The sequence below is a fragment of the Macaca mulatta genome, chromosome 5, assembly GCF_049350105.2.
Source record: "Macaca mulatta isolate MMU2019108-1 chromosome 5, T2T-MMU8v2.0, whole genome shotgun sequence".
Lineage (NCBI taxonomy): Eukaryota > Metazoa > Chordata > Mammalia > Primates > Cercopithecidae > Macaca > Macaca mulatta.
In genome coordinates, this window is record NC_133410.1 from 63,685,588 (window position 1) to 63,698,393 (window position 12,806).

The window sequence follows — 12,806 nt, forward strand, 5'->3', positions numbered from 1 at the left end:
AGGGAAGCCCATCAGACAAACAGCAGATCTCTCAGCAGAAACCATCCAAGCCAGAGAGAGTGTGGGCCAATATTCAACATTCTTAAAGAAAAGAATTTTCAACCCAGAATTTCATATCCAGCCAAACTAAGCTTCATAGTGAAGGAGAAATAAAATCCTTTACAGACAAGCAAAAGCTGTGAGATTTTGTCACCACCAGGCCTGCCTTACAAGAGCTTCTGAAGGTAGCACTAAACATGGAAAGAAAGAAGCAGTACCATCCACTGCAAAAACATGCCAAATTGTAAAGACCATCGATGCTATGAAGAAACTGCATCAATTAACAGGCAAAATAACCAGCGAACATCAAAATGACAGGATAAAATTAACACACAACAATATTAACTTTAAATGTAAATGGGCTAAATGCCCCAATTAAAAGACACAGACTGGCAAATTGGATGAAGAGTCAAGACACATCAATGTGCTGTGTTCAGGAGACCCATCTCATGTGCAAAGACACATATAGGCTCAAAATAAAGGGATGGAGGAATATCTACCAAGCAAATGGAAAACAAAACAAAACAAAACAAAAAATGCAGGGGTTGCAATCCTAGTCTCTGATAAAAGAGACTTTAAACCAACACAGATCAAAAAAGACAAAGAAGGCCGTTACATATGGTAAAGGGATCAATTCAACAAGAAGAGCTAACTATCCTAAATTTATATGCACACAATACAGGAGCACCCAGATTCATAAAGCAAGTCCTTAGAGACTTACAAAGAGACTTAGACTCCCATACAATAATAATGGGAGATTTTAACACCCCACTGTCAACATTAGACAGATCAATGAGACAGAAGGTTAACAAGGATATCAAGGACCTGAATTCAGCTCTGGACCAAGTGGACCTAATAGACATCTACAGAACTCTCCACCTCAAATCAACAGAATATACATTCTTCTCAGCACCACATCACACTTATTCTAAAATTGACCACATAATTGGAAGTAAAGCACTCCTCAGCAAATGTGAAAGAACAGAAACCACAACAAAATGTCCCTCAGACCACAGTGCAATCAAATTAGAACTCAGGATTAAGAAACTCACTCAAAACCGCACAATTACATGGAAACTGAACAACTTACTCCTGAATGACTACTGGGTAAATAACAAAATGAAGGAATAAATAAGGATGTTCTTTGAAACCAATGAGAACAAAGACAAAGACAAATGACAAAGACAATGACAAACGACAAAGACAAAGTCAAATGGGATGCATTTAAAGCAGTGTGTAGAGGGAAATTTACAGCACTAAATCCCTGCAAGAGAGAACAGGAGAGATCTGAAATGGACACTCTAACCTCACAATTAAAAGAAGTAGAGAAGTAAGAGCAAACAAATTCAAAAGTTAGCAGAAGGAAAGAAATAACTAAGATCAGAGCAGAACCAAATAGAGAGAGACACAAAAAACCCTTCAAAAAATTAATGAATCTGGGAGCTGGTTTTTTTAAAAGATCAACAAAATTGATAGACTGCTTGCAAGACTAGTAAAGAAGAAAAGAGAGAAGAATCAGGTAGACACAATAAAAAATGATAAAGAGGATATCACCATTGATCCCACAGAAATATAAACTACCATCAGAGAATACTATAAACACCTCTATGCAAATAAACTAGAAAATCTAGAATAAATGGATAAATTCCTGGACACATACACTCTCCCAAGACTAAACCAGGAAGAAGTTGAATCTCCGAATAGATCAATAACAGGCTCTGAAATTGAGGCAATGATTAGTAGCTCACTAACCAAAAAAAGTCCAGCACCAGACTGATTCACAGCCGAATTCTACCAGAGTTACAAAGAGGAACTGGTACCATTCTTCTGAAACGATTCCAATCAATAGAAAAAGAGGGAATCCTCCCTAACTCATTTTATGAGCCCAATATCATCCTGATACTGAAGCCTAGCAGAGACAGAACAAAAAAAGAGAATTTTAGACCAATATGCCTGATGAAAATTGATGCAAAAATCCTCAATAAAATACTGACAAACTGAATCCAGCAGTACATGCAAAAGCATATCCACCACAATCAAGTCGGCTTTGTCCCTGGGATGCAAGTCTCGTTCAACATACACAAATCAATAAACCTAATACATCACATAAACAAAACCAATGACAAAAACCATGTGATAATCTCAATAGATGCAGAAAAGGCCTTCGACAAAATTCAACACCCTTTCATGCTAAAAACTCTCAATAAACTAGGTATTAATAGAATGTATCTCAAAATTACGAGAACTATTTATGACAAACCCACAACCAATATCATACTGAATGGGAAAAACCGGAAGCATTCCCTTTGAAAACTGGCAGAAGACAAGGATGCCCTCTCTCACCACTCCTATTCAACATAGGAGTGTTGGAAGTTCTGGCCAGGGGAATCAGGCAAGAGAAAGAAATAAAAGGTATTCAATTAGGAAAAGAAGAAGTTAAATTGTCCCTGTTTGCAGATGACATGATTGTATATTTAGAAAACACCATCGTCACAGCCCCAAATCTCCTTAAGCTGCTAAGCAACATCAGCAAAGTCTCAAGGTACAAAATCAATGTGCAAAAATCACAAGCATTCTTATACACCAAGAACAGACAAACAGAGAGCCAAATCATGAGTGAACTCCCATTCACAATTGCTACAAAGAGAATAAACTATCTAGGAATCCAAATTACAAGGGATGTGAAGGAACTCTTCAAGGAGAACTACAAACCACTGCTCAATGAAATAAAAGAGGACACAAACAAATGGAAGAATATCCCATGCTCATGGATAGGAAGAATTAATATCGTGAAAATGGCCATACTGCCCAAAATAGATTCAATGCCATCCCCATTAAACTACCAATGATTTTCTTCACAGAATTGCAAAAAACTATTTTAAAGTTGATATGGACTCAAAAAAGAGCCCGCATGGCCATGACAATCCTAACCCAAAAGAACAAAGCTGGAGGCATCACGCTACCTGACTTCAAACTATATTGCAAGGCTACAGTAACCAAAACAGCATGGTACTCCTACTCATACAGATATATAGACCAACAGAACAGAACAGAGCCCTCAGAAATAATATAACACATCTACAACTGTCTTATCTTTGACAAACCTGACAAAAACAAGAAATGGGGAAAGGATTCCCTATTTAATAAATGGTGCTGGGAAAACTGGCTAGCCACATGTAGAAAGCTGAAACTGAATCCCTTCCTTACACCTAATACAAAAATTAATTCAAGATGGATTAAAGACTTAAGTGTTAGACCTAAAACCATAAGAACCCTAGAAGAAAACCTAGGCAATACCATTCAGGACATAGGCACGGGCGAGGACTTCATGACTACAACACCAAAAGCAATGGCAACAAAAGCTAAAATAGACAAATGGGATCTAATTAAACTAAAGAGCTTCTGCATGGCAAAAGAAACTACCATTGGAGTGAACAGGCAACCTACAGAACAGAAGAAAATTTTTGCAATCTACTCTTCCTACAGAGCGCTAATATCCAGAATCTACAAAGAACTCAAACAAATTTACAAGAGAAAGACAACCCCATCAAAAAGTGGGCAAAGGATAGAAATAGACACTTCTCAAAAGAAGACATCTATGCAGCCAACGGGCACATGAGAAAATGTTCATCATCACTTGATCATCAGAGAAATGCAAATCAAAACCACAATGAGATACCTTCTCACGCCAGTTAGAATGGCAATCATCAAAAAGTCAGGAAACGGCAGGTGCTGGAGAGGATGTGGAGAAATAGGAACGCTTTTACACTGTTGGTGGAACTGTAAACTAGTTCAAGCATTGTGGAAAACAGTGTGGCGATTCCTCAAGGATCTAGAGCTAGAAATACCATTTGACTAGTCATCCCATTACTGGGTATATACCCAAAGGATTATAAATCATGCTACTATAAAGACACATGCACTCGTATGTTTATTACGACACTATTCACAATAGCAAAGACTTTGAACCAACCCAAATGTCCATCAGTGATAGACTGGATTAAGAAAATACGGCACATATACACCATGGAATACTATGCAGCCATAAAAAAGGATGATTTCATGTCCTTTGCAGGGACTTGGATAAAACTGGAAACCATCTTTCTCAGCAAACTATTGCAAGGACAGAAAACCAAACACTGTGTGTTCTCACTCATAGGTGGGAATTGAACAATGAGATCACTTGGACACAGGGTGGGGAACATCACCCACCAGGGCCTGTCAGGGGGTGGAAGGCTGGTGGAGGGATAGCATTAGGAGTAATTCCTAATGTAAATGGTGAGTTGATGAGTGCAGGAAACCAACGTGGCACTTGTATACCTATTTGTCAAAACTGCACATTGTGCACATGTACCTAGAACTTAAATTGTAATAATAATAAAAAGACACTTCAACTAGAATAAACATGCTAAAAGATTGATAGGAATATGCTGAGTATATCGAGTGATGAGTTAGAAAATTTCTGGAACTGTAAGAAAAGTGTCAAAAATTAAATAAAAAAATCCTAAACTTAAAATTTTTAAAAACTGGATGTATTTATTCGATGGTATCAGTAGCAGAAGCAGATTGGCTCTAATAAAAGAAAGAATATGTGAAGCTGAAGGTAAATGGAAATTTTCAAACTGAAGTGCTCAGAAAACATAAATCAACAAAGGCTCAATGACCTAAGAAATAGTATCAATTAATCCAATATACATGTAATTGGAGTTGTAAGAATGAGAGAAGAGAAAAAAAATGAAACAGAAAAATAGTCAAAGAAGTACTGATGAAACTTTTCCAATTTTTATCAAAATCAATTCACAGATTCAGAAAGCAAAGTGCACACCTAATATGATTCCTACAAAATTAGCCACAGTTAAGTCTCCTGGAGTCAAACAGCTGAACACCAAAGAGACAGAGAAAGTCATAAAAGCAGCTCTAGAAAAAGATACACTGCATACAGGGGAACATCAATATGAATGGCAGGTGATTTTTTATCCAAACCAGTAGAGGCCAGAAGATAATGTTAGAACAACTTTAAAGTGTGGAAAGAAAAAAAATCAGTCAACTTAGAATTCTATATTTTTAAAAAATCTACAAAATGTGGGCATAATAAAGGCATTTTTTGATAAATAAAAAATGGGGAAATTTATGACCATCAGATACAAACCAAATAAATTTTGGAGACATTTCTTGATATAAAAGGGAAATTATAGTGGATGAAAACTCAGACCTATAGGAAGGAAGAGCACTGAAATTGGTAAACATGTAAGTAAATATATTTTTTTCTTTTAAAAATTATTTAAAAACTATATGCAGAAGTAGTACACTTCAAAGAACATGTTATACTAATAACTGATAAGCATAGAAACAAATATAACACAATTAGTCATCAGGATAATGCAAATTAAAACCATGAGATGCCTCTTTGAGCATTTTAAAATAAAACACAGAATCCAGAACTATTTAATATATGAGACTGTAAATATGCTGAGATACAGATTTAGGAGCCTGTACCTTTTTATAAATCCTATTAAAGTCAAAATGGAAATGTTCATGTAGCAATTTTTTAAAATTATACTTTATGTTCTAGGGTACATGTGAACAACCTGCAGGTTTGTTACACATGTATACATGTGTCATGTTAGTGTGCTGCACCCATTAACTCCTCATTTACATTAGGTATATCTCCCAATGCTATCCCTCCCCCCTCCCCCCACCCCACAACAGGCCCCGGTGTGTGATGTTCCCCTTCCTGATCTCATTGTTCAGTTCCCACCTATGAGTGAGAACATGTGGTGTTTGGTTTTCTGTTCTTGCGATAGTTTGCTGAGAATGATGGTTTCCAGCCATGCAGCAATTTTTTAAAACATCTATGCAGTGATTTTTTGAGAGAGAGGAGAAAAGAGGACTGAGGTCAACCTCTTTGAAGGTTAACATTTAAGGGATGTGTGACAAAAGAGGAATTTATAAAAACAATTTTAAGAAAAGACAATTCTGTAATAATTGTGCATCAGAAATTAGAGGAACTGGAATTCTTATACACTCCTAATAAGGGTATAAAATGGTAGAGCCACATTAGAAACTATTTAACAGTCTCTCATAACATATACATATCCTTTGAGTTAGAGCTATGTCTTGGTATTTACTTAAGAGATAAAAACATGTGTTTACAAAAAAGTGTACAAGAATGTTCATCACAGCTTTATTTCTGATATCCAATAATTGGAAACAACTCAAATGTTCAACAATAGGAGAATGGATAAAGAAAATGACATATATTAATGCAATGCAATATACCACTTAAGCAATAACATGAATGAATCACGAAGCCAGACACGAAAGAATACATCATGTATGATTTAATTTATATAAAAACTCAGAATAGGCTAAATTAATATATGTTGACTGAAATATGAAAATGGTTGCTTGGCATGAGAGTGGGGAGACTAGATTGATTAGAGAAGACTATGAAAGAAGTTTATGGGGTGTTGGAGATGTTCTGTATCTTGACGGGGTGATGTTTACAAAATATATACATTTTTCACACTATACACTTAAAATGAAAGTATTACCCTATTAGGCTATGATAATAGATTGAATATAGATGTAATGGAGGAGGTGAAGTCATGCCTGGATTCCATATTTCATTCTTTTTTAAAATTTTTACTTTAAGTTCTGTGATACATGTGCAGAGCATGCAGGTTTGTTGCATAGGTGTACATGTGCCATGGTGGTTTGCTGCACCTATCAACCTGTCATCTAAGTTTTAAGCCCCACATGCATTAGACATTTGTCCTAATGCTCTCGCCTCTCCTTGCTTCCCACCCCCAAGAGGCCTCTGTGTGTGATGTTCCCCTCCCTGTGTCCATGTGTTCTCATTATTCAACTCCCCCTTATGAGTGAGAACATGTGGTGTTTGGTTTTCTGTTCCTGTATTAGTCTATATTTCATTCTTGAACTAATGCTGTTTTATTTAGATAGGAAACATCCAGTGGAGAATTATTTGTAGGGAAAGTTTTCAGAATTACCAAATGTAAGCAAAGCTGATTTTAGAGAAATTTTCTATATAAAACTTTTCTAGTCAAAACCTGTTCAAAATCTAACAGCTTTTCCTGCTTTGCCCTTTTCTTATAAGGCTGGGAGTAAGCTGATACTGGGACGCCAGGGGTAAAAGAAATGAAAACTACAGTTCTCTGCATGTATTCTGATGATGTTTCATTAAACTTCATGCTCTGTCTAACTTTGTCAACAAAAATGCTAGAATTTAAAGTTCCTTTATATAATATTTTGAAAATGTGGAATATTTCACTGATGGTGATTGCAGTATTCAGGTATTTAAACTGGTGGTTGCAGTTGAATAGCCAAACAAAAGTTAACATCTTTCTGTAACAGATTGGTTACTGAATAGTTACAGATTAGGTAATTTATTTTCAAGTCTTGAGTCATTCAATTGGATCAGAGTAATATAAAACTATACAGAGTAATAAAGTCCTATTAATATTGCCTGGAAAAAAGAAAGAAAATTAGTATGTTTGGTTGGACATTAATTTTTTTCTTCTTCTTTTTTTAGTGATGGGGTGTTGCTATGTTGTCCAGGATGGTCTCCAAATCCTGGCCTTACAAAGTCCTCCCACCTTGGCCTCCCAAAGCACTAGGATTTTAGGCGTGCACCACTGTACCTAGCCAACATTCATGTTAATGTTTATTGTTGCATTACTTTAGTTATGTAGTATTTATCTACTTCATGCTCTTGTATATGTAATATTACATTTATATAATCTCCATAATATCAGTCAGTATTCTTCAGAGAAACAAAACCAATAAGATATACAGGTATACCTGATTTTATTATGCTTTGCTTTGTGTTTCACAGATTTTATGTTCTATAAAATTATTATGATTTTATCTATTTTTTTTTTTTAAGACAGAGTCTCACTCCGTCACTCAGGCTGGAAGGTAGTGGTGTGATCACAGTTCACTGCAGTCTTGAACTCTTGGACTCAAGGGCATTTTCGTTTGTTTGAGAGAGACATTTTTTTGCTCTCTTGCCCAGGGTGGTCTTGAACTCTTGGCCTCAAGCAATCATTCTGCCTCATCCTCCCAAGTCACTGGAATTACGGGTGTAAACCACCATGCCTGGCTGCAGATTTTGTGTTTTTTACATATTGAATGTTTGCGGCAAGTAAGTGCTCACTTCACTAGCATTCTTAGTAACAAAATATTTTAATTAAGGTGTATATACTGTGGTTTTATACATAATGCTGTTTCATACTTAAGAGACTATAATGTAGTATAAACACAACTTTTATAAGCACTGGGAAGCCAACAAATTCATATGACTTGCTTTATTGTGATATTCACTTTGTAGTGTTCTGAAACCAAACCCACAATATCACTGAGGTATACTTTTTTATGTGGATATATAGAAAGAAATCTATTATGAAAGATTTGCTTATATGATTATGGAGGCTGAGAAGTCCCAGGATCTGCCACATGCAAGCTGGAGGCCCAGGAAAGCCAGTGAAATTGTTCCAGTCCAAATCCAAAGTAAATTCTGGGTCCAATCTAAAGGCCGGAGACCAGGAGCTACAACGTCTGAGGCAGGAGAAGATGGATGTCCCAGCTCAAGCAGAGAGAGCAAATTTGCCTTTCCTCTGCCTTTTTCTTCCATTTTGGCCTCAGTGGATTAGATGATTCCCACCCACATTGATGAAGATGATCTTCTTTTCTCAGTCTACTAACTGAAATGCTATCTTCCAGAAACATCCTCATAGACACACCCAAAATAATGTTTTACCAGCTATTTGATCATCCTTTACCCAAGCCAAGTAGACACGTAAAATTATCACATCTTTTTCAAAGTATTTATTATCATACCCCCTCATACTGCCAAACTTTTGAGTTTCTTATAACTCGATACTTAGTTTTATAGTTTTTTTCAGAGTTCTTCACTGTTCCCTCTTGAACTGAATTATTATGTTGCACTTATCTTTCCTCTTTAGTCTCTGATCACTCCTTTTATTCTCCTCATTAAAGAGAAAAGCTGAGTATTCACTATGTTCCAGGATTTATTCTAAGATTTTAGTATGAATCACCTCTTGTATTTTTTTCCTTGATCCTGTAAACTATTGGAATTTTGTGTACAAGGTTCATAGCTTCAGAATACCCGATTTTTTTTTTACCAGACATATTATTGTTTGACTCTCTCTGTCATTTCTAATATTAAGATATCAGTCAATTACCCAGAATTATATTCATTCAGTACATAAATTTAGGGAAAAAGGATGCAGAATAAAATGAAAGTAGAATGGATGAGTATTGGGTTACTCTTCCGAAAAGCAAGTAGTAGATTCTAGGGTCATAACATTACTAAATGCTGAAACAGGTAAGATTCTAGGAATTGTGATCTACTTTAAAGCCTGGAATGCTCACCAAGTTTATTGGAAACCACCTAATACATATTCATTCATTCATTTATTCATTCACTTAACTCATTCATTTTTTTTGTTTTACATACACTTACTCAAACACATCAACACACACATCTATATTACATTGAATACCAATTTTCCTATTTTCTAAAAATTTCAGCTGATAGTCTAAAGTTGAAAAAATACGTTAAACATACAAATACTTTCATATTCACATGTGAAGGGAAAAATATAACATTTTTATGAGTGAGGTATATTCATGTGTTAGTTCATGTAGTTCTTTCAGAAATTGTAAAAGGTGTTATCTTCAATTTATACCTAAAAATGGTGACACTCATACAAGTGAAGTGACTTGCTGAAGATTAAAAGCTAGATTGAAAGCCAGATCTGATGAAACCCACAATCTCTACCTTAGTCTCTACAGGATGCTGCCTCCCCCAAACAATCATATGCTTTCCTACCCTTTTGAGTAAGGACAGACACCTCTCTATGTAACTGTGTCATATTGGGAATAAGCACTTTGTGATATCTGCCACTGAATAATTTTGATTGTCATGAGAATGTCTCATAAGGAAGCTGACTGAATGGACCTGAGGGAAATAAACAGATGACGTGTCAAATCTAGATACATATTTTACTTCATCAGTTCCAAACACAACACTCATCATCCATCCAATGACAATATACTTATTTTCATGGGAACTACCATTTTCCAGAGGCATCATTTACTAATGCAATTATCCAATTAATTTAATGATACTAGCTTTATTCTCAGTGTTGTTATATTCCAGCTTATACAATGATAGGATATTTGAAAATACATATAATTTTGTAAAACAAGACTCATTACATGATTTTATTATTTTCTATGACATATTTAAAGAGTTTAATAACATTTATAAGTAAAACCAAATTTAGGAGAAGAATCAAGATATTTCATGTATTCCAAAGAACTGATACTAGCATTAGCTAATAGCCTAAAATTATATCCAAGGCACGGCCACATCTTTTTCCCTGAAAAATATAATAGAGAAGCATGTTAATATCATTGGACTGCTTTGCATAAAATGTCTTAGATGCCTTACGAATTGTTTATTAAAGAAATAGAAAGCTGTTCTTTCACTGACTTTCATACACACAGAAAAAAGGCCATAAAAATACTGAAATCTCTTTAGTATTTCTTACTGAATAACTTGATTTGCCTTGTACAATATTGTACATTAGTAAGGAGGCTTTCCTAAAGAGGTATTATTACTATTCACTCAGTTGTATTTTTATAAATATTTTTCATCTGAAGAATGCTGAGTGCTCATTTTTATGGAAGGAGAGATCAAAAGAGGCTCATGGCAGCAGGGAGGAGATTTCAAAAACTTTGTCTTTTAGTTTGCCTTTCAGGTTAAATTGTTTGCTTTTCAGTGTACGTTTTTACTTTTTGGTGCTGTTCCCATACTGCCCTTCTATCAAACTCCTATTGTAGCCTCATAGCCAACCAAGCTGATTAAAACAGGTAATTAGTTCAAGATTATGTCTGATATAAAAGTCATGGAATTTGAAGTTTTCTTTTCATTGTACAATTTCTTTATCATTTTGAGATTTTTATTTTATTTCAAACTAATACACATATTGGAATTATTACAATGTTTAGCTTGCAAATTGAAATGATGATTTGGGATAATTGAGTCTGTATAGAGTATCTATAGAATGTCTTTTATAATCGACCTAGCATATCTAGTATTCGTGTTTTCAGAGAGTATACCAAACTTATAGTATAGGCAGACACGATTCTCAAAATTTAATTTTGTTTTTAAAAACTGTTGAAGTCCATATTCACTATTAATTTTATAAGTATATATAGCTAACTTATTTTTATAACTACTTTGGTAAGAACTCCATTAGCTCCTCTGACAACTTTTATCTTTTGTCTTCTTATGTAGGACTTGTCATGGCACCTAATGCATGACTTTGGTAAATACCTACCCAAATCTCTGAATGATTAGGGCAACTTCTCATGGTTCCCTTAGACTATCAGTCTTGGCCTAGTGAGAAAAGGACATTCATAAGAAGCTCTTATTAAATTCAAATTAAATTATATTCTGATTAATTGATTATCAAAAATAACTTTTGGCCACCTTATTCAGAGTTAAGACCACATATTTTTCATTAGTTATCTTCTTAATTTCATGACTAAGTCCTATAAATTAAAGCACTAATTTTAGCACTGTATTTTTTCATTAGACAATATTTTTTACATAAAATGAAGTTTTCATAACTCTACCTTCTCTTCTGGGAACTTTGCGGTAATAGTTCGGTCTATAGCAGAAGTGAAAACATTGGTTGTGCTGGGTTTTGGTGAAGTCGAGGGCATGAGAACTCCTGCACTGTCACGTCTAAAGTTTATCACTTCTTTTTGTAAATATGGTATCTCTTCTCCTGTTGACTATAGGGAATGAGAATGAAAACAAAGTTGTCATAAGTTCAACAAGAAGGCCAAAATTGGGAAGAATGTAAAGCAACAGGACTGAGATGCGACACAAGCATTACATTAAAAAAATAAGTTCTATTATTAGGTTTTTTGAATTGTAAGCTACATAAAAGACCATGAATATATACCAGCAAACATTAATTGTCTCTTAATATCTGCTTTTAAATAAAGGTGCATGAAAGAGTATCTGGTATAGCATACTCAAAAATATTGATGAACTGAGTAAGAGTAAACTGAATCTTCACTGGCGAAATATTGTAAGAAGAAGAAGAAGCAAAAATTATTGATGGAATTATAACAGAGATGATATTAAAATGAGCGTTAGTGCAGTAAGTTGTCAAATGTTGATTTCCAGTAGCTGGCAAAGTGTTGTAAGGAATCTTACCATCACAGCAATTTCAGGAGCTGTGCCTAGTTGGGGATCAAAAGCTAGTTGCTGCTGTCCTCCTGGTATAGCCTAAAAACAAAAACGTTTTAAAAGTCTAAATCAGTGATCTACGAAAATATGCTCTTTGGCCACCCAGAGTACCAGAGTAGTAAAACACTCCCAAACTTATTAAATTATTTTGCTAAAAACAGAAATAATAGTTTAATTCTTGCTATTAGAGAAACGGCTTGACATCTCACCTCTGCGTCTGTTCTGGAAGTGCTACTTTCTAACATTCTCTACTAGGACCAGGTGCTCACCTGTTGAGCATAAACAATTCTACAGAACACCAACATCAGACGGGGTGGAAAAAACCAAGACAACTTCAAAATTTTGTCTAAAGTAAGGTCACCATACAAGTCACGAAAATACCAGGTGTTCTCACATCTTGGCTAATATGAGCGACTGATGCTTCTTTACCCATTAAAGCTTTCGCCTTGCTCCA

The 12,806-nt window shown here is 35.1% G+C and overlaps 1 protein-coding gene across 7 annotated transcripts in view; it reads right to left on the reverse strand.

Annotated features, from left to right (window-relative positions):
• Positions 1-10,067: 10,067 nt before the first annotated feature.
• Positions 10,068-12,806, reverse strand: part of ODAM (odontogenic, ameloblast associated) — a 33,018-nt gene continuing 30,279 nt past the window's right edge. For 4 of the 7 annotated variants that reach the window (XM_078001814.1, XM_078001815.1, XM_078001816.1 and 1 more), the window contains 4 exon segments: positions 12,320-12,391; positions 11,728-11,889; positions 11,430-11,488; positions 10,076-10,466 (listed from right to left, as the gene is read on the reverse strand). In XM_078001814.1, the coding sequence (XP_077857940.1) occupies positions 11,459-11,488; positions 11,728-11,889; positions 12,320-12,391 (264 nt within the window). In that variant the 3' untranslated portion in view covers positions 10,076-10,466; positions 11,430-11,458. 7 annotated transcript variants of the gene reach the window in all.